Raw genomic sequence first — 23754 nt, 5'->3', positions numbered from 1 at the left:
CACTTACATACTTACATGGCAACACAACGCTCGGGAACACTTACATACTTACATGGCAACACAACGCTCGGGAACACTTACATACTTACATGGCAACACAACGCTCGGGAACACTTACATACTTACATGGCAACACAACGCTCGGGAACACTTACATACTTACATGGCAACACAACGCTCGGGAACACTTAAATACTTACATGGCAACACAACGCTCGGGAATACTTACATGGCAACACAACGCTCGGGAACACTTACATGGCAACACAACGCTCGGGAATACTTACATGGCAACACAACGCTCGGTAACACTTACATACTTACATGGCAACACAACGCTCGGGAACACTTACATACTTACATGGCAACACAACGCTCGGGAACACTTAAATACTTACATGGCAACACAACGCTCGGGAATACTTACATGGCAACACAACGCTCGGGAACACTTACATGGCAACACAACGCTCGGGAATACTTACATGGCAACACAACGCTCGGGAACACTTACATACTTACATGGCAACACAACGCTCGGGAACACTTACATACTTACATGGCAACACAACGCTCGGGAATACTTACATGGCAACACAACGCTCGGGAACACTTACATGGCAACACAACGCTCGGGAACACTGACATACTTACATGGCAACACAACGTTCAGGGAAACACAGCGCAAGCAGGATAACACATGTAGGTTTACAGTAGTTAGTACACGTTAGTGTGTGCACTATGTCATTGTACAGATGGCGCCAAAATTTTGGATGGCTTCCATACGTTAAATATTTCGCACTTATATAGAAAGTAGCCTGCGTGCTGGTAGGATGGTGCCTGGTGTTGTGTTATAGTACTGACCTCCTGGTAGGATGGTGCCTGATGTTTTGTTATAGAACTGACCTCCTGGTAGGAAGGTGCCTGATGTTGTGTTATAGTACTGACCTACTGGTAGGAAGGTGCCTGATGTTGTGTTATAGTACCGACCTCCTGGTAGGATGGTGCCTGATGTTGTGTTATAGTACTGACCTCCTGGTAGGATGGTGCCTGATGTTGTGTTATAGTACTGACCTCCTGGTAGGATGGAAGCTGATGGTTATAGTACTGACCTCCTGGTAGGATGGTGCCTGATGTTTTGTTAAAGTACTGACCTACTGGTAGGATGGTGCCTGATGTTGTGTTATAGTACTGACCTCCTGTAAGGATGGTGCCTGATGTTGTGTTATAGTACTGACCTCCTGGTAGGATGGTGCCTGATGTTGTGTTATAGTACTGACCTCCTGGTAGGATGGTGCCTGATGTTGTGTTATAGTTCTGACCTCCTGGTAGGATGGTGCCTGATGTTGTGTTATAGTGCTGACCTCCTGGTAGGATGGTGCCTGATGTTGTGTTATAGTACTGACCTCCTGGTAGGATGGTGCCTGATGTTGTGTTAAAGTACTGACCTCCTGGTAGGATGGTGCCTGATGTTGTGTTATAGTACTAACCTCCTGGTAGGATGGTGCCTGATGTTGTGTTATAGTACTGACCTACTGGTAGGATGGTGCCTGATGTTGTGTTAAAGTACTGACCTCCTGGTAGGCTGCTGCATTCTTCAGTTGGACCTCAGCACACTGCATCGTGGTCAGGATCCACTTCCAGTTCTTCCTCACAGCCGTGATGCAGTTCTACACATTGAACACACTGTTCACTTACCGGAAACAAAACATGCAGCCTACCCCATGATGATACACACATGCATTTAACTATACTCACGAAAAAGAGAAACTGTGCTTCATAAATATTTCAATAAAAATTTATTCTGAAATTAAATAATGCATCTTCAATACAAGGCATCTAATCTCGTCGTGATTCACAATTGGCACGTGCATGTCAATGCACGTCGCACAATTTGGATGTTCGCGTGTTTGTCGGGAGCATGTTATTTACACCCGTGGTTCTTAAATGTGAACAGCACACAATGACTCTTTAGTTGTCAGGTGCTCCTCACAACACCTTTGTTTAATCGTAAATAACGCATAAGCGAAGCCCCCTTATGCGGTTGGTGCATCTACGGAATCGATAATACATTGATCTGACGAATGGCCAAATATTATGTTGTTATTTTCAATAACATAACAGTTACATGTCACATGCGTTTTGTCCTTTTTCTAACTCTGACTATCTATTACTGTTCGGTGTGTGATGACTCAGCTATCAAGGAGTACCTGTGCAGTTCTTGCCATGCTCTCGTTAGTTTGGTCAACGCTGCCCTTGGTTTTTCCAGCCTCCCCGGTGTTGACGAGGTGCACGGCCCGGGAGTCGAACTCGGTGGACATGTTCTGTAGTACAGGAAGGCAGGGACACGTAATCAATACGGTTCGTGTACAATATTATCTTGGATTGAATGTCATATAAATCTAATGAATATTACTTACCTCAACCAATTCCTGCAGCCCTGAGATTTGCGAAATGACCTCAAAGCATGAACCTCGTTTGGATGACAGCGCCTGTCAGATATAGAAACAACAATAATAACAACAACAACAATACTAATAAACAATAAAATAAAAACATTGTTTAACAAAATGTCATCGTAGTGAAGTATTCATGTAAAATAACATTCTATGGGCAGGTAGGATATCAGACTGCATATGACACACCTGGTACACAAATTGATAGAAACAGGTAGTACGGACTAAGAGTGAACTTGCTCCACGGCACAGGTAAGGACATTTGAGCCCAAAGCTGAAAGGCGATACTTCAAAGTTGTCTCCCTTACTTCTACTGAGTTGTATCTGCCCTTCAGATCAACCGCCTCATCATCGCCAACTTTCTGTCAAATGAAAAGAAATACTGAGGTCATTTATTCAATATCATTACGGTGTCTATATTCATATAATATGACAACTGAAGGCTTATGCATACTGTTCACTTAAAAGTTAACATTCATTGCGCTTGTGTCTTTTTTCGACATGTGATATTGTTGACTGGTAGTAGAGAAGACTCACCGGGTTCTGAACGACCTTGTCTATCTGCTGACTGAATTCTTTGATCTGGACCGCCTTCGCTCTCTGCAGACCCAGTGCCCGAATGACACCGCTCTCCCCCTGGCCGAAACTGGCGCACTCCAGTTCCCCCTGCAGATAGAGAGTGACAGCTTACTCGTGGTGTGATACGATACACATATAGCTCAGTCGCTGTATTATACATTGACAGCTTACTGGGGTGTTATACAGTGACAGCTTACTCGTGGTGTGATACGATACACATATAGCTCAGTCGCTGTGTTATACATTGACAGCTTACTGTGGTGTTATACAGTGACAGCTTACTCGTGGTGTGATACGATACACATATAGCTCAGTCGCTGTGTTATACATTGACAGCTTACTGCGGTGTTATACAGTGACAGCTTACTCGTGGTGTGATACGATACACATATAGCTCAGTCGCTGTGTTATACATTGACAGCTTACTGTGGTGTTATACAGTGACAGCTTACTGTGGTGTTATACAGTGACAGCTTACTCGTGGTGTGATACGATACACATATACCTCAGTCGCTGTGTTATACATTGACAGCTAACTGTGGTGTTATACAGTGACAGCTAACTGTGGTGTTATACAGTGACAGCTAACTGTGGTGTTATACAGTGACAGCTAACTGTGGTGCTATACAAAGACAGCAAACTGTGGTGTTATACAGTGACAGCTAACTGTGGTGTTATACAGTGACAGCTAACTGTGGTGTTATACAATGACAGCTTACTGTGGTGTTATACAGCGACAGCTTACTCGTGGTGTTATACAGTGACAGCTAACTGTGGTGTTATACAGTGACAGCTTACTGTGGTGTTATACAGTGACAGCTTACTGTAGTGTTAGTGACAGCTTACTGTGGTGTTATACAGTGACAGCTAAATGTGGTGTTATACAGTGACAGCTTACTGTGGTGTTATACAGTGACAGCTTACTGTGGTGTTATACAGTGACAGCTTACGGTGGTGTTAGTGACAGCTAACTGTGGTGTTATACAGTGACAGCTAACTGTGGTGTTATACAGTGACAGCTTACTGTGGTGTTATACAGTGACAGCTTACTGTGGTGTTATACAGTGACAGCTTACTGTGGTGTTATACAAAGACAGCTAAATTTGGTGTTATACAGTGACAGCTTACTGTGGTGTTATACAGTGAGAGCTTACTGTGGTGTTATACAGTGACAGCTTACGGTGGTGTTAGTGACAGCTAACTGTGGTGTTATACAGTGACAGCTAACTGTGGTGTTATACAGTGACAGCTTACTGTGGTGTTATACAGTGACAGCTTACTGTGGTGTTATACAGTGACAGCTTACTGTGGTGTTATACAGTAACAGCTTACTGTGGTGTTATACAGTGACAGCTTACTGTGGTGTTATACAGTGACAGCTTACTGTGGTGTTATACAATGACAGCTTACTGTGGTGTTAGTGACAGCTTACTGTGGTGTTATACAGTGACAGCTAACTGTGGTGTTATACAGTAACAGCTTACTGTGGTGTTATACAGTGACAGCTAACTGTGGTGTTATACAGTAACAGCTTACTGTGGTGTTATACAATGACAGCTTACTATGGTTTTATACAGCGACAGCTTACTGTGGTGTTATACAGTGACAGCTTACTGTGGTGTTATACAGTGACAGCTTACTGTGGTGTTATACAGTGACAGCTTACTGTGGTGTTATACAATGACAGCTTACTGTGGTGTTAGTGACAGCTTACTGTGGTGTTATACAGTGACAGCTTACTGTGGTGTTATACAGTGACAGCTTACTGTGGTGTTATACAGTGACAGCTAACTGTGGTGTTATACAGTAACAGCTTACTGTGGTGTTATACAGTGACAGCTTACTGTGGTGTTATACAGTGACAGCTTACTGTGGTGTTATACAGTGACAGCTAACTGTGGTGTTATACAGTAACAGCTTACTGTGGTGTTATACAGTAACAGCTTACTGTGGTGTTATACAGTGACAGCTTACTGTGGTGTTATACAGTGACAGCTAACTGTGGTGTTATACAGTAACAGCTTACTGTGGTGTTATACAATGACAGCTTACTATGGTTTTATACAGCGACAGCTAACTGTGGTGTTATACAGTGACAGCTTACTATGGTGTTATACAGTGACAGCTTACTGTGGTGTTATACAGTGACAGCTAACTGTGGTGTTATACAGTAACAGCTTACTGTGGTGTTATACAGTAACGGCTTACTGTGGTGTTATACAGTGACAGCTTACTGTGGTGTTATACAGTGACAGCTAACTGTGGTGTTATACAGTAACAGCTTACTGTGGTGTTATACAGTAGTTTGCATAGAGAGTGCACTCACCTGTTGTTCAAACAGCCAATCCAGGCATTTCTGTACCTCAGACTTCGCCATTTTCCTCTGAAAGAAAACGAAAGCCACAGTTATACACATGACAGAAAAGAGTCTGACACAGATACAGTCACACACATGACAGACAAGAGTCTGACACAGATACAGTCACACACATGACAGACAAGAGTCTGACACAGATACAGTCACACACATGACAGACAAGAGTCTGACACAGATACAGTCACACACATGACAGACAAGAGTCTGACACAGATACAGTCACACACATGACAGACAAGAGTCTGACACAGATACAGTCACACACATGACAGACAAGAGTCTGACACAGATACAGTCACACACATGACAGACAAGAGTCTGACACAGATACAGTCACACACATGACAGACAAGAGTCTGACACAGATACAGTCACACACATGACAGACAAGAGTCTGACACAGATACTGCCACACACATGACAGACAAGAGTCTGACACAGATACAGTCACACACATGACAGACAAGAGTCTGACACAGATACAGTCACACACATGACAGACAAGAGTCTGACACAGATACAGTCACACACATGACAGACAAGAGTCTGACACAGATACAGTCACACACATGACAGACAAGAGTCTGACACAGATACTGCCACACACATGACAGACAAGAGTCTGACACAGATACTGCCACACACATGACAGACAAGAGTCTGACACAGATACAGTCACACACATGACAGACAAGAGTCTGACACAGATACTGCCACACACATGACAGACAAGAGTCTGACACAGATACAGTCACACACATGACAGACAAGAGTCTGACACAGATACAGTCACACACATGACAGACAAGAGTCTGACACAGATACAGTCACACAGACGACGACAGCATTGATGGTAGCAGTAGATACCGACTGGGTGCAAGTGACAGGAAGCGAGTGTCACACCCTGTCGGACTGACATTTAGAGGGAGTCGTGTGCAGGCAGCTGGGTGTTCTGCTACCACTGCCGTACCCCGGCACACTACAGGCACAACAATACATATAGCTCCGTGGTCATAACTGTACATTGTGGGGAACCGATGAAACACCCTGTATACAGTATTATGACAAAGTTTCCTTTCAGCTAAAGGATCGACACATACGTGTAGGTTCACTTCAAGACAGGACACACAGGTTGAATGGAGGCTTGTCTAAAGCACGGGGCCTACTCTATGCCTACTCTATGCCTTGAATGCTGTCAGTGTTGTGAAGCTGGTTGAAGTGCACAGACCATATCATTGTTACCTCTGGTTTATGACAACACAGCCTTTATACGCAACATCTCATGCACAGTACTCGCACTCACTATACAGCTATATAATCACAGCTAATCATTTCTATTCAGTGATCAGAATCGCATCAGCTTAAGGTAAAGATTAACCTAGACGTGTCGTAATGGGTAAAGTTGATACACCACGTGTACCCTGTAAGTAGACCTCATTCGTAGAACACTACCTCTGTACACCCAGCCAGACATCAAATGAACAATAGGGCTGTTTCCGTCACTAGACTGGTGACGATCTCTCATTGAAGTCGGTGATGACTACGCCAATCTTACATTCACCAAATGAAGTGAGTGCCACATAAGGTACGAAAGCAGTACTTCTCACTGCCCTACCCCTGAACACGACCCCTATAATTCAGTCGTAAGCTCATTATGCGAAATTTTCAGCGGGCTAATTTATTTACAATGGATTCTAACACCAGACACCGACCTGGTTTCTCTATTTGCTGAATAACACGTAAATTATGAGAGCCTGTATCCATGGAAACTGACGCCCTAAGTTAACCCTGGAGCGTAGTGCAAGTTAAAATATAACAAAACCGAAACCTGTGTATGGACGAGGATGATCTGTCGCCTCTACCACGTGTACATGTCTATCTTTTATATCCAGTAAGGTTTTGGATTATATTTTGGTTTAATCATTTTGGATTATGTGTTGCGCTCTGGGTACCCACTAATCCTCTGGTTTTAATAAGATCATATAAATCTGGTTCTGGTACTGACTATATATTTACACCTGCCCCACCTGTGGCATGACACATCAGTGTCTGTCCCGGCACAGGTTAATATTGAGTTAATAAACACCCGCTGAGTGTGGCGGCAGTTTCACCTGTCCCTGTACAGTTCTGCAAACCAGTCCTACGGGTTTTCTCTCTCACTACACACACTCAAACACATCCACAAGACAGAGTTATGTGGCATTAAGTTATCACAAAGAAAGGACCCCTTTAAAAAGTCATTGGTTTAGACCATATACCCACCCCCGTACCTGGACTATAAACAGCAGGACGGAAACCACCTCAACGGAACGTAATACGTACGGAATGTGAATTATTTCAGTGATTTCATCCTGTATTTGATAATCCCTGAATATGTTACATTACATTTTGTATGAAGTGGTGTAAAAACATTATTATCCAAATGATTTCAGGTTATAAATTTCGAACACTCAAATTAATTCAACAACCTGAAAGCGGTCACATTTGAGACTCGACTGTAACATTGTATAACACGGGTCAAGTATGGCTTCTCTGCTCCAAACACTAGGGGCTGGTAGGAGCAATACTGAGTATCAACCTTTTCTAAAGACGATATCTCAAGAGTCGCCACGTACTCCTACCTGACATATAACTCGGAAACATTACTCTACTGATCTATGTATGAATGATATCAACGATGTAATACTTACATGTCTATACCCGTGGGGTGTCGGCGATGGTGAGCGTGTGCGTGTGGTGCTGTGTTGTACTGCCTCGATAACCCGACACACCTATGCGACTCTTGCATGACCTCCTTAAGCTTTCAAAAATACCAGAAGGCGGTTTGATCTCCGTGTAGACCACTTTTCCTCTTTACGTGTGAGTTAGCTATAAGGTGTAGCACTTGACTTGGGTATTGTTATTTGGACATGCTCAACATACTCACGAGTTATGTATCCTTACATGCATTGACTCGTCTTTTTCAAAATGCATTGTACTGATGAGCACAGCAGCTAGGAGTGGTTAATTGTATATCTGTATGTCACAGACCCTAATGGAAACGTCAGTCATTGTGTGTTTTTTCTAGCCTGTTAAAAATATTATTTAGGACAGATTTCCCAAATATGGACATACTATCCTGGGCCAGGTAGAGCTGCTGCTGATGTCAATCAGGCCTTCCAGCTTCAAGCACGGGTGGGCGGAATTGTTTGCTTTGTAGATTTTGCGGTGCGTTAAACCACTCACCTCACCATCAAACACTATTGTGCAAGGCACGGACAGTATTTTATTTCTTGAATTCGGCCAGAGATTGAATTCAGGTATAAGGTATTTGTCCTTGTACCTGTTTTAAAACATTAAATATGGATCGATATTCTTACAGTCCTGGGCGGACGGATACAAGCTTGTTAGGTACTGAAATGTACATTTCGAATAATCTTGTCTAGAATGATGAGAATTCTTAATCCATCCTCACCAGAGCCCAGTCAGAGCCGCCTTGTCCGGGCCCACAATACCCACGCCGGTACAGAGAGCGTGTCAACAGCCCAGAGGAAACCCGTTGTCAATATACCTGACATGGTCAATAGAGAGGGACGGTCGGCGCACTTGAATCACAAACCACATACATCAATCTAACCCTCTTTCATATACATGAGTGTCTACTCAGTAAAGCAGAACTACAACATTCCCAGTGTAATGAATCGTAGCCCTGGTTTCCAATTTTAAATAAAACGCAAATATTTCCCTCACCTCTGAGCTTGACATAACTGGAGTGGTCTCCCCTTTGTCTGAGTAGGTGTAACTATTGCGCGTGTACCCTCTCTTCGAGAGGACTCTCCTACAGGTGACATACAGTTTAGACCCCTGGGGATGGGTGATTGACACATTGATGGATATTTTGCTGATGTCCTGGCAGCGGCGTGGCTGGAATGTCCACGACTGACACTGTGCTGCCTCCAGCACTCACACAATTACTTACTCACCTGTAACAAATTTATGCCCCGATTGATCATCCCTGTCTCATGTTGTTTTAATGTTTTTTTCAAAAAGGCATCTAATGAGGCAACTCGTTATATTCATCCGTCTATACCAGAAATATGGGGGTGATGTTTATTCCGCAGTCAAGTTGTGCGATCTGTATCACAAACCGAACCACTTTAGTGGCTCGATAACTGCACCTAATCACAGCTTGAACCGCTGTGCCCCTGTACGTACGTTACTCCACGTGACAGTTATCTAATAGTAACACAGGCGTCATTCCATGGCAATTTCTTGAATACAATGCTCAATTCTATCAAACATTGTGACGGCCAGGAAATGCCAGAATTCGTAGACCGTGTTATGAAAGGGAATAATAAGATGAAGAAGTGCTAAATAAATCAGGTATTTTCGAGAACATGTACCATTTTCTACACAACATTCCCCGAAGCCAATTTCTGGTGTCCCTTGTTGTGATATTGCTAGAGTAATGGTTAATGTAGCGTAAAACCTGCTCACTCACTGTATTCCCCGATCTACAGTAGTGAGATATGACACTAATCCCGCCGAATGTCCCACTATATTCCCCGATCTACAGTAGTGAGATATGACACTAATCCCGGCGAATGTCTACCTACATGTATATACATCGAACTACAGCAGTGAGATATATGACACTAATCCCGGCGAATGTCCCACTATATTCCCCGATCTACAGTAGTGAGATATGACACTAATCCCGGCGAATGTCTACCTACATGTATATACATCGAACTACAGCAGTGAGATATATGACACTAATCCCGGCGAATGTCCCACTCTATTCCCCGATCTACAGTAGTGAGATATGACACACATCCCGCCGAATGTCTCACTATATTCCCCGATCTACAGTAGTGAGATATGACACTAATCCCGGCGAATGTCTACCTACATGTATATACATCGAACTACAGCAGTGAGATATATGACACTAATCCCGGCGAATGTCCCACTATATTCCCCGATCTACAGTAGTGAGATATGACACTAATCCCGCCGAATGTCTACCTACATGTATATACATCGAACTACAGCAGTGAGATATATGACACTAATCCCGGCGAATGTCTCATTATATTCCCCGATCTACAGTAGTGAGATATGACACTAATCCCAGCGAATGTCTACCTACATGTATATACATCGAACTACAGCAGTGAGATATATGACACTAATCCCGGCGAATGTCCCACTATATTCCCCGATCTACAGTAGTGAGATATGACACACATCCCGGCGAATGTCTCACTATATTCCCCGATCTACAGTAGTGAGATATGACACTAATCCCGCCGAATGTTTACCTACATGTATATACATCGAACTACAGTAGTGAGATATATGACACTAATCCCGGCGAATGTCCCACTATATTCCCCGATCTACAGTAGTGAGATATGACACTAATCCCGCCGAATGTCTACCTACATGTATATACATCGAACTACAGCAGTGAGATATATGACACTAATCCCGGCGAATGTCTCATTATATTCCCCGATCTACAGTAGTGAGATATGACACTAATCCCAGCGAATGTCTACCTACATGTATATACATCGAACTACAGCAGTGAGATATATGACACTAATCCCGGCGAATGTCTCATTATATTCCCCGATCTACAGTAGTGAGATATGACACTAATCCCGCCGAATGTTTACCTACATGTATATACATCGAACTACAGTAGTGAGATATATGACACTAATCCCGGCGAATGTCCCACTATATTCCCCGATCTACAGTAGTGAGATATGACACTAATCCCGCCGAATGTCTACCTACATGTATATACATCGAACTACAGCAGTGAGATATATGACACTAATCCCGGCGAATGTCTCATTATATTCCCCGATCTACAGTAGTGAGATATGACACTAATCCCAGCGAATGTCTACCTACATGTATATACATCGAACTACAGCAGTGAGATATATGACACTAATCCCGGCGAATGTCCTACTATATTCCCCGATCTACAGTAGTGAGATATGACACACATCCCGGCGAATGTCTCACTATATTCCCCGATCTACAGTAGTGAGATATGACACTAATCCCGCCGAATGTTTACCTACATGTATATACATCGAACTACAGTAGTGAGATATATGACACTAATCCCGGCGAATGTCCCACTATATTCCCCGATCTACAGTAGTGAGATATGACACTAATCCCGCCGAATGTCTACCTACATGTATATACATCGATCTACAGCAATGAGATATGACACACATCCCGACGAATGTCTCACTATATTCCCTATTCTACAGCAATGAGACACGACAAACATTCTTGTGAATATCTGAATATACTCTCATCAGCAATTGTTCATAGTATTTACATTAACATACTAGACCAAACATTGATCAGTAACCAGAGATTTTAGATATGTTTAGATATATCTGAACACTAGAACACACCTTTCATGTTACAGTTTTATTCTAATTTATGGTTACAGGCTACTGGTGCCAAACACCGGACGTCATCCCCCATCTGGCGCAGCTGACAATCTCTCACACAACATGGCTGTTGCAGGGGAATACCAACAGCAATTATGGATCCGGACCATATTTCAATTTCAATATTTCCATGGATTAAAAACTACCAGTGCTACATATGCTCTATTACAGCGGTATTCAATTATTCCTGTGACTGGCCAATGCATGTGTCTGTATCATATTTGACGCTGTGTTCAATCAAACTATAACTGGACCGATGCTGTCAATCAAGCTGTCAGAGGCAATATCGTGCATTTGATCACCATTTATGACGATACAATCTAGCTAATACAGTAATATTCTATTACCATGGCAACACGAGGGAGACTGATGGCTCGTCAGTGATTACCTTGTTCTGCTGGCTTTATGGGGGCCCCTGAGGCTTTATGTAGCACCCCCCAGCTGGGTGTGCGGCGAAGTGAGGAGGTAGAAGGCAGGGTGCGGAGTAAAGCTATATATGTACTCCCAAGGTACAGCTAGAGGCATACCTTGAAACGTGTTTTCGCCTTTACATAGACAATGATCCATGTAATAAATTCAGATTGTTCGGAAGGCCACATGCTGGATAGGAATGTCCATCTGTTTTCGATCACCTGCTGTGCCCATATGCCAAGCATAAACTGAGTGAGTGAGTTGGTTTTAACGCCGCTTTTAACAGTATTCCAGTTATATCGCGGCGTGTCAGCTTAATGTGGGAGGAAAGCCCGAAGTGATGCAGGTCTTAGACATTTACCACTTCGGTGAAACTCACGAGCACGGGTATGGTGCTGACAAACCTAGAAACATAATCGGGGCGATCCTGGATTCGATCCCACAATCATAGGTTTCTGGCGTGCCTAAGGGACGCAACTCTGCACAGCGAATCGCGGCGCCTTAGACGACTGGGCCACCCGTTACCCCAATCGAAGGACGGGGTGTACAGTGTCTGTCTGAGACAGCACGGGGGACGGGGTGTACAGTGTGTGTCGGAGACAGCACGGGGGCCGGGGTGTACAGTGTGTGTCTGAGACAGTACGGGGCCGGGGTGTACTGTGTGTGTCTGAGACGGCACGGGGGCCGAGGTGTACAGTGTGTGTCTGAGACAGCACGGGGGCCGGGGTGTACAGTGTGTGTCTGAGACAGCACGGGGGCCGGGGTGTACAGTGTGTATCGTGAGACAGCACGGGGGCCGGGGTGTACAGTGTGTGTCTGAGACAGCACGGGGGCCGGGGTGTACAGTGTGTGTCTGAGAGAGGTACGGGGCCGGGGTGTACTGTGTGTGTCTGAGACAGTACGGGGGCCGGGGTGTACAGTGTGTGTCTGAGACAGTACGGGGGCCGGGGTGTGCAGTGTGTGTCTGAGACAGTACGGGGGCCGGGGTGTACAGTGTGTGTCTGAGACAGTACGGGGCCGGGGTGTACTGTGTGTGTCTGAGACAGTACGGGGCCGGGGTGTACTGTGTGTGTCTGAGACAGTACGGGGGCCGGGGTGTACTGTGTGTGTCTGAGACAGCACGGGGGCCGGGGTGTATGCTCTGATGTACAGTGTGTGTCTGAGACAGTACGGGGCCGGGGTGTACTGTGTGTGTCTGAGACAGCACGGGGGCCGGGGTGTATGCTCTGATGTACAGTGTGTGTCTTGAGGGCTTGGCGACTGTGTTGACACTCGACACTTACATATTCAAGGCTTGTCTTATGTTAAATACAGTGGTGGTGTGAATCGGTGAGAATTAACGTGATAAAAGTTTTGCTTTCACCTTTATGTGTGATTTATTGTATGTGGCTATTGTGCAGTGGGAATGAATCAGCAGCATGTGGCGTTGCAGAATGTCTTCCCGAAGGAGTTCCCGATTGCCGGGTGTATGCAGGCGAGAGTGATCATCATAAGATGGGGAGGGGGTGACGGGTGTAGACAGTGGGGGGTGTAAATGGGTTGATGATATCAATTGTTCATGTTCTGATAGTTAGTGATTGAATATGCTTTGTTTGTAGTTGACAGTTGTTGTTAACAATAAATTCCGGAAGGTATTAATGTATTAATGGCCTCAACTTGCCTTTTGTCAGCCGACCCTGTGACTAAGCAGGGTGAGATAAAAGCACCCATCTTCACTTCAAAAGGTTACATAAACATATGTAGGTCTGCGGTGATACGTAGCCCTAGCTCCTCCTCCACCCCACCACCACCCCGAGTAGCAGATAAGGTAGCTAGGGTCGTGTCAGGTGAGACGGGGGAACACTTGTCGTACATCACACTTACCCCACCTGCTTCAAATAACAACAATAATGTAACCGTGGTCGCACGGCCTCCACCCCGGGGCTAAACATATCACAATGTCGCCGTGAGTTGTTTCAATATGAAACCCCAGTGCAACAAATTCAACTTTCATCGGTCGGAATTTTCCATCACCGAACTTTCTGTTCACTTATTCAATGATAAGATTGCATTTGTCTGTGAGCTTGAAGACGATGATGATGTGCCACTGACATGCGAGTGGTAGATATACCGTCCCGTTGAGGGCGCGCTACCAATGCCGTCTTGATGGAATGGTCATTAAATCCAACTTCTGTAGCTTCTCATTGATGGCACATGACTCTTTTCATGAATCTGATAAACATGCAGATCGATTTCGAACCTTTTTAGCGATACGTCAGTTCCCAAGGTGTTTGCTATCCGATAACACTGCGTGAATAGACCTCATTTGCCACCAGAGTCTGTTACAAAGAAAGGTAGATAATCTGCTGTTTCCATACGCACACAGTTCGACCTTGGTCTCAAAGTACAGTGATGTGCAAATAATGGTCCAGGCTAGTAGTATCAGTTGTGTGTGAATCGGTGCACAGCTTCAGTATAGACACTTTACGATGTATACTGAAACACTGCATACTTTGTGGAGTACATTGGACCTTCTCCTCCGCGCCCAAGTTGGTCTGAAGCTGACTCCAACAAGCCTGTATGATGTTCCAGGCTCTATGTGCTCTGTGTGGGCCACAGCTGCACGGGGACAGGGGCATGCTGCCTATAGTGTTCCAGTAAATCAGCAACCGGTTTGAGGTTTGTGTTAGGTTTCTGGACAAGCAAGATTATTCGGGTATAAATAACCCCGACAAGGAAATAGTACAAGAACAAAACATGGGTGTTCACTGGTCGGACGCAGGTCACATTCTTGCCCATGTGCCGGCTACACATGACACAGTCAAAACTCCAGAATATGTCATGGCCATGATGTAAGATAAACCATTTCTAGTCTACCTTGTCTCCATGCATGACAGCACAGGGAATCATTTACGAGCACCAATAACATAGTTAATGCAGTAAGCGATACATACACACTCTTGCTGGGAACATGGTGGATGTCGGGTAGGTGACACACCGCATAAAGACGCCAAACATTAAACTTTAACCCTTTGCTAAGTCAAAAGGAAATGCCCAAATGTTCTTATCGTGCATGTTGCCTGGGAAAGGGGTCGGGGTCGGTGGCGGGTAGCTCTAGGGTAGTTCACGAGGTACGGTGAACGGGTAGGTCTGACTCACATCCGTGTTTGCTCTTTACATGCTTGTTCACATCGTGTGCAGCTCAATGTCGTTATGTGAATGTCCAGAGGTACGATACCCAGTTGTGGACACTATGTAAATGGATTTACAGTTATGATACAGTGGTTCCACATTCTGTCAAATACATTCGCTGTCCGTGTCGATGTCTAATAACAATTCATCCCCGCATAGTTTGCATAGCACATAATATAAACTAATGTAGATATGGACTCGCATCGATACTAAGTGTATAGTCTCTCTGACGCATACATTTAAATAATGTCAAGTTGCAGTATTGACGCACACCGTATATTTGCTTAATCCATCGGCTAACAGAAGCCGGTGTAGAGGTGGGGCACCTAGCGGAGACTGGAGTGTAATATAGATATAGACGCAATGACTTATGGCATGGACTTGACTTGGATACAAACATGGATATATTTGTACCTGACCTGATACAAAGTATACGAAGTCATCACCTACAGTCAGCGATGAGAACAGTGGTGTTCGCGAAAAGGGTGAAACAGGTACCTATGACGTTGAATGGAACACAACATGGGTACCTATGACGTTGAATGGAACACAACATGGGTACCTATGACGTTGAATGGAACACAACATGGGTACCTATGACGTTGAATGGAACACAACATGGGTACCTATGACGTTGAATGGAACACAACATGGGTACCTATGACGTTGAATGGAACACAACATGGGTACCTATGACGTTGAATGGAACACAACATGGGTACCTATGACGTTGAATGGAACACAACATGGGTACCTATGACGTTGAATGGAACACAACATGGGTACCTATGACGTTGAATGGAACACAACATGGGTACCTATGACGTTGAATGGAACACAACATGGGTACCTATGACGTTGAATGGAACACAACATGGGTACCTATGACGTTGAATGGAACACAACATGGGTACATATGAGGTGAGTGAGTGAGTGAGTTTGGTTTTACGCCGCTTTTAGCAATTTTCCAGCAATATCACGGCGGGGGACACCAGAAATGGGCTTTACACATTGTACCCATGTCGGGAATCGAACCCGGGTCTTCGGCGTGACGAGCGAACGCTTGAACCACTAGGCTACCCGACCGCCCCACATATGAGGTGAGGTGAGGTGAGGTGAAATTTGGTTTAACGTCGCGTCCAAGATTATTGCACTTATATAGCGACGTGCATGCACGTGTGTGTGTGTGGCTGCTTGTACTAGTCCGGACTGATGCCGATTTATAGTGCTAGCTCACTGAGATACCATGCCGCAGTTTTAACATGAATACCCCACTCAGACACAGTATACTGACTCCGAGCCGACCAGTCCTTGTTTTAGCCCCTTAATGCCGAGCGCCAGACAGGGTAACAACAAGTACCATCTTTTAACGTCTTTTGGTATGACGCGGCCGGGGATCGAACCCCGGACCTTCCGCTCTCCGGGCGGACGCTACATATGACGTTGAGTGGAACACAACATGGGTACATATGACGTTGAATGGAACACAACATGGGTACATATGACGTTGAATGGAACACAACATGGGTACATATGTCTGTCATAACAGTTGAGAAAAGGGTAAGAAGAAGTCATCACGTCTAGAGTAAACAGGCAAGCTGATGGAACGCTTTTATGGACAAAACTCTACCACCATTAAGAAGGAAGAGCTGTTCCATATTAATCTATACAACGCATTTTTTTTTTATCTCAAAACGTGATTTCTGTAACAGAGGGTTATTGATGTTCAAAGGGAATGATTTCCAATATTTCCAATATGAACTTACCCACAGTTACAGAATAACGTAGTTGAAGATGATGCAGCTGCATGCAGAGTGTTGGGGCCCAGGTGCACACAAGCTATGCCCGGTCACAAATTAAACACATACTGTTTGTTTAAGGCAGTTGTAACAATTACAAAGCAGTGGAGTTATCTCCGCGAGGTGTGTTTCAGATACATAGAGAAGGTCCTACCTGTGCTGTCCTGTGTGGTGTGTAGTACCCAGCTCACGGTTGTGTGGAGACGCGCGTTGTGCCGTATGGGTCTAATGTGTAGTGTGTGACCAGTGAAGCCCGACTCCCACACCGCTAGCCCCGCCCCTCGCGGATACTCTCCCGGACGTTCGTACAAACCCTCCCATCACTCTTACATAACTGACAGGAACAAAATTACCAAACAAGGGCAAATAGGAAGTCGGAAATTGAAAAGTTGATCAAAATCACATTTGTTAATAAAAAGACCACATGGTATATGTATGGTCACTGGTTAAACTTTGTAAGTTGTGAAGTTTCTATATATAACTGAATGAAAACAAGCTAGTCGACATAGTTAGTGGGAACAGGATATCGCTGTGACATTTATGAAAATGACATATATAGTTGCCTGTACCGGGGAGCAGCTCAAGAGCGGGGAGGGGGATTAAAGCACAGGTCTTATAGGTTACTAGCTCTCTGGCCCGGGACGCACAGACTTTAGTCAATTCCTGTCCTGCCACCCAAACAGCTGGATAACGGTGGGGCGTGTATTGGTGATCGCTTTTATCCAATTTCCCATACAGTGTAAAGGTTTATAGCTGACTTAATGTAAAGATAGCCCTCATTTAGAGTGGCAGACTGGTGTCAGTGCGGTGTGTAGTATTGTTTAATATCTCAGACTACCTGTGGTCTATGTGAGTAGTGAACGTGCAGGTGTATTCAGGTAGTGGTGAAATATGTAGCGTCTGTTCCATCGTTTCCACGGGCAGTGGTCCATGTTAAAACTTCTGTTGAAGCTGTTAGATGTGTATTCGATAAACTATGCAGGTGGAAATCACGCTAACCTAGTGATAAATGTTGACTTAATAAATCGTATGTTGGGTTACAATAATATCAATCACAATATCGTTGGGAAAATGGACCATGAGTTTGGAGGAAACTTGATCCAGTCAAAGGTTTTAAATCATAGAGACCTGTCTCTGAATAACATAGTCGACTACAAGGACACGCTGTTCTGCATTTGACTTTTCTCATACCACATGATGTCCTGTGCAACTTCCGTGCAGCAAATATATCGCCCCAAATTAGTTCTGATCGTATGTTTATGATTGTAAAATTCAGACAACTCTATGTCAGTTTTATTTCTCCAAAACGGCCATATATATATATATATATATATATATATATATATATATTATTATTATTTCTTATCCGTGAAGAGATCACCTGTATAATAAACATACAGCTGTATTACACATTATGGAATACCAAAGCGCGTAAGCATAAGCGCTTATGTACTGCTGGAACAAGTTCCACTGACGACAATTGAAACTCTCAGCATCTCTTGGCGTATTCAGTGATTGTCACCTTTGTGATGCAAGGTCCCGGTCTCACAAGGCGATCGTGAAACTCGTGAAAGGTTGATACGGATAAGGTAAAAAAGAGATCAAGGTACCAGATGTGTAAGGAATCGAAATTCTGGCTGGACAAAAGTTTAGCTCATTTGCCATAGACCATGATGTAGATTTACAAACACGTTCTAAAGTTTAATTATATACATACTTTGGATAAGATAGAAAAAGAAATGAAAATATTATCGAATTGTTTGATAGGCATTACTTAGAAGTTGACGGATGACAAAGTAGACACAGTTTATGGATAACAACTTCTTTAATACTGTAACGGCGACGTTTGGGTATAGATCCGTATACCGTTGTCAAGCAAGACTGAATGAGGGTACTTACTTACTTACTTTGGAGATTTAACGTGCGCTTTCCGACTGATGCGTATTTCGCACACGGCTGAATGAGGGACATTGTACAGAATATATATAGTAGGTGGAGGATGAACAGTAGAGTATTAATAGTAACAACAATTGTAAATATGAGTGGGTTAACATGGGTAAGTAATGACAACGGAAGGATAATAATGTCACAACAAGAGGGACAGAGAACCCATGGGTAGAAGCCAATGGGACATGAAGCCAATTAAACAGGATAAGCTTGTATAGGTCTAGTGATTATTGCTTAATGAGTTCATAGTAGGCGGATGGGATGAAATAGCCTCGATCTGTGGACTAATGTGGACTACTTTTGTTAGTTTTCTTTTAGTGAAATCATGGAGGTTGTTGGAGAGGATTTGGACGTTGTCCCAGTTGATGTTGTGATTAGGACAGTTGCTGATATGGTCCGAGATGGCTGATTTGCTGTCTGATATGATGGTTGAGGTTTTGTGCTCTTTGATTCTGGTGTTGATGGGGCGAGATGTTTCACCTACCTAAGACTGACCGCAGTTGCAGTCAATTATATAAACTACACCTTTAGGCTCTGGGTTTTTTGTTGTGTTCCTGCCGTTGGCTCTTAGAAGGGTATGGTACTTTGAAAATATTATCATTGCCACTGAGACCTTTAACACATAAAGGCAGAAATGTTGTACTAGAATATTTATCATTACCCAAACTTAATCATATTTTCTGTAGTATTCTTAGTCCAAGAAAGGAAAAAATAAATACTAATGAGTTGCTGCCGTTTCATTTGGCGAAATAACACTGATAAAACTTATGGAAACGTCATGGCATTACAATCTCAGTCTCAGTACCTGTGCTCGACATATTTCATGTACAGACATTGACGTGGATTGAAAGACTTTTGTGTCTTTTATGTTTAATGTCAATAATATTTGCCGTGCATTGTCATTGTTAGTGAAAATAGTGTTCCAAACTAATAAAAATGTCGTTTTGGAAAGAAGTAATTATGATATTTTCCCCACTGAAAAATGTCAAAAACAAAGTTAACGGAAAGGGAGATATGCTGAGTCAATCTGTGCAGTATGTTAGCAAGATAACATTTCTCATTGAATTTCTACTTGAATGTTCCAGCTTTCTGACAGAAAGACAGTACTATCTCAACTGTTATTACTATTTAAAGCCTAAGTATTATAAATTACTGCAGTTATTCTCCAGTAAAAGGATATCTGTGTTAAGGGGGCTGTGTAAAACAATACAATGTACTTATTCACACTCCTGATGTATATCTACCGCCTACTTATACACAATAAAAATGCTGGCATATTCCATGTAACCCTGTGTGGTGTATTATCACAATAAAGAAGAAGTTGGTATGCAAAATGATTGTAGAGAAGAGTCTGTAGTATGTTTCAATTCCAAGAAGTTAGACAGAAATGTCGCGTGAATACAAGTTTCCTTATCTATCAAGATATATAAGATAGCTACGCGATAAATCGCAGAGATCAATTAAGAACGAAGCGTGGTTTATTTCTCGATAAAACATTGTTCTATCATAAAGGTCGTTTCTGGAGATTCGAACACAACTTGATGACGTCATATAGTGAATGACGTTATTTGTGAGAGGGGAGTGCCTGGTGAGGTCTCCCCTGTAGATGTAACTGGGCAACGCAGATAAACGTAGTGGCTTAACGATCGCACCCAAGGGTGGTAGAGATACGACAATTGGTATTGGGAGAAAAGGTACGGATAGTCGACGTAAGGATTGTGCGAAAATGCGGGCAATACCAAGCTTATCCCACATGTTCATTAAATGGTCATATCCGACATTGCCGAGGTCGGATTCTATTCAGGGAGTCATCATTATTTAACTATTAAAGCTTGTACATTTTAATAACATCCTTAAAGTTGCTGTAGAAAATGTTGATATTTCATGAAAGAAATAAACGACTCTTACATTAAGCCTACAATAAATGATAATAAAACCAATTATGGTATTCCAAGTATGCGGAAAGATATGGAAGGAAATTGAAAATCTCTCAAATTGGACATTTGACGGAAAGGACACTTGATTTTGGTGTGATTTAAAGGTAAAAATAACAATCAGCTTAATGCAGTAACTATGGTGACAAAACAAATAAATTACAAATTTAACTGAAAAAAATCAAAACACCATGTCATTAATATTACGAAAGGAACAATCAAATACTATGAAATTATATACAAGATCTATTGTCTATTCCAATTGTAGTTTTGCTAGCTTACACGCTTTCTGGTCGTCCTTCAAAACTTTAAATTTATCACTAATGTTATGAAGATATAACAGCGATATAAAAACAATATTTAAATTTGCTTTTGTTTCACATGGATGTGTTTAAAACATTGACATAAAGGGTATATCATTTTTAGTTGTTTCCTGGACTGACATACATTCAACACGCCCATATTACTTGGAAACAAATCGTTGCCTCAACATACTGAAAACGTGACGAAATTGATACTATAACAAAGATATCGATATGATGACAACACAAGCTGTTGAGAACACGTTTGTCCTTCGTCGTAGAATGTGAACCTGCTGTTAAAGTAAACCTATTGGTTTTTTGTAATCTTTGACACGTTGGAGGGGAGATGCGCGATCGGTTCTAAAGTTTATTTAGCGCCGCCAAATTAATATAGGAAATGGAACTTTCGCTAATCCCTGGATTAAAATTAAACATATACTGCCTTTAAAACGACTGGCATGTTCACAGAAAGTATGTATCACGTAGAACGGTCAGGCATGCTGAGCGTACCTATGTGTGGTGCTGTCTGTGACGGGTGTGTGGTGGAAGTGTGTTATCGGTTTCCGACAGTACTGTGTGGTCAGGCATGCTTGAGCGTACCTATGTGTGGTGCTGTCTGTGACGGGTGTGTGGTGGAAGTGTGTTATTGGTTTCCGACAGTACTGTGTGGTCAGGCATGCTGAGCGTACCTATGTGTGGTGCTGTCTGTGACGGGTGTGTGGTGGAAGTGTGTTATCGGTTTCCGACAGTACTGTGTGGTCAGGCATGCTGAGCGTACCTATGTGTGGTGCTGTCTGTGACGGGTGTGTGGTGGAAGTGTGTTATCGGTTTCCGACAGTACTGTGTGGTCTGGTTTGTTCGGTTTGTTCTGAGTGTTGAGATGACTTTATCATAAAAGAAATTCATCAATTAGCAGAATGGGTTTGATTGAGTGGGATTATATAAGCGGGATGAATTTAAACAAGCACGCAGAAAACTTTCTGTATGTTACTGGTTCAATTCTTGATTGCAGAAATAAAAATGAACATTGTACATTTCGTCCACCAACCCTGGGCGAGAGATTGAATGGCGTACTCGTGAACTGTAGTTTTCCTTTCTATTAATGAATGTTTCATATATGTTTTACTATCCTGGTTAAGAATGTTTGCGTTTTATATAATTGTATATGAATGTTTTATTTGTTTTGTTTTTTTACATTTCAGATATGAGTGTTAAAGATGTTCTTTTCTGGATATGACGTTTTGCGTTGAACATTTTAGTGAACTCTTGTTTGTGTTTTATATTTTCATATCTATATATTTTGTGTTCTATTTTTCCGCACCTGAATGTTTGTGTTCTATTTTTTCAATATCTGAATGTGTTTTATATTTCCATATCTGAATATTTTTTATATTTCCACGTCTGAATGTGTGTTTAATTTTTCCATATCTGAATGTGTGTTTTATATTTCCATATCTAAATGTGTGTTTTATATTTCCATATCTGAATGCTTGTGTTTTATATTTCCATATCTGATTGTGTGTTATATTTCCATACCTAATTGGGTTTTTTATATTTCCAGATCTGAATGTTTGTGTTCTATATTTCCATATCTGAATGTTTGTGTTCTATTTTTTCAATATCTGAATGTGTTTTATATTTCCATATCCGAATGTGTGTTTTATATTTCCATATCTAAATGTGTGTTTTATATTTCCATATCTGAATGTGTGTTTCATGTTTCCATATCTGATTGTGTTTTATATTCCATATCTGAATGTGTGTTTTATATTTCCATATCTGATTATGTGTTTTATATTTCCATATCTGAATGTGTGTTTTATATTTCCATATCTGAATGTGTGTTTTATATTTCCATATCTGAATGTGTTTTATATTTCCATATATGATTGTGTGTTTTATATTTCCATATCTGAATGTGTGTTTTATATTTCCATATCTGAATGTGTGTTTTATATTTCCATATCTGAATGTGTTTTATATTTCCATATCTGAATGTGTGTTTTATATTTCCATATCTGATTGTGTGTTATATTTCCATATCTAAATGTGTGTTTTATATTTCCAGATCTGAATGTTTGTGTTCTATATTTCCATATCTGAATGCTTGTGTTTTATTTTTTCATATCTGAAAATGTGTTTTATATTTCCATATCTGAATGTGTTTTATATTTCAAGATCTGAATGTTTGTGTTCTATATTTCCATATCCTGAATGCTTGTGTTTTATATTTCAATATCTGAATGTGTTTTATATTTCCATTTCTGAATGTGTTTGATATGTCCATACCTGAATGTTGGTGTGTTAT

General features: G+C 42.3%; 1 protein-coding gene across 6 annotated transcripts in view; it reads right to left on the bottom strand.

Moving 5' to 3' along the window:
- The window catches only part of LOC124119509 (desmoplakin-like), a 48638-nt gene that overhangs the window by 12752 nt on the left and 12132 nt on the right, over nucleotides 1-23754 (bottom strand). For 3 of the 6 annotated variants that reach the window (XM_046482041.2, XM_046482038.2, XM_046482039.2), the window contains exons 2-7: nucleotides 5362-5418; nucleotides 2994-3122; nucleotides 2765-2818; nucleotides 2421-2492; nucleotides 2211-2324; nucleotides 1575-1670 (exon numbers count right to left, since the gene is read on the bottom strand). In XM_046482041.2, the coding sequence (XP_046337997.2) occupies nucleotides 1575-1670; nucleotides 2211-2324; nucleotides 2421-2492; nucleotides 2765-2818; nucleotides 2994-3122; nucleotides 5362-5418 (522 nt within the window). Of the gene's footprint in view, nucleotides 1-1574; nucleotides 1671-2210; nucleotides 2325-2420; nucleotides 2493-2764; nucleotides 2819-2993; nucleotides 3123-5361; nucleotides 5419-8102; nucleotides 8334-17230; nucleotides 17348-17417; nucleotides 17556-23754 lie in introns of those variants that run through there. The other 3 variants (XM_046482042.2, XM_046482044.2, XM_046482043.2) reach the window with 3 other exon arrangements.

Source organism: Haliotis rufescens, unplaced genomic scaffold, assembly GCF_023055435.1.
Source record: "Haliotis rufescens isolate VD_foot unplaced genomic scaffold, xgHalRufe1.0.p SCAF_9, whole genome shotgun sequence".
NCBI classification, from domain to species: domain Eukaryota; kingdom Metazoa; phylum Mollusca; class Gastropoda; order Lepetellida; family Haliotidae; genus Haliotis; species Haliotis rufescens.
This window is presented reverse-complemented; position numbering and strand designations above follow the sequence as displayed.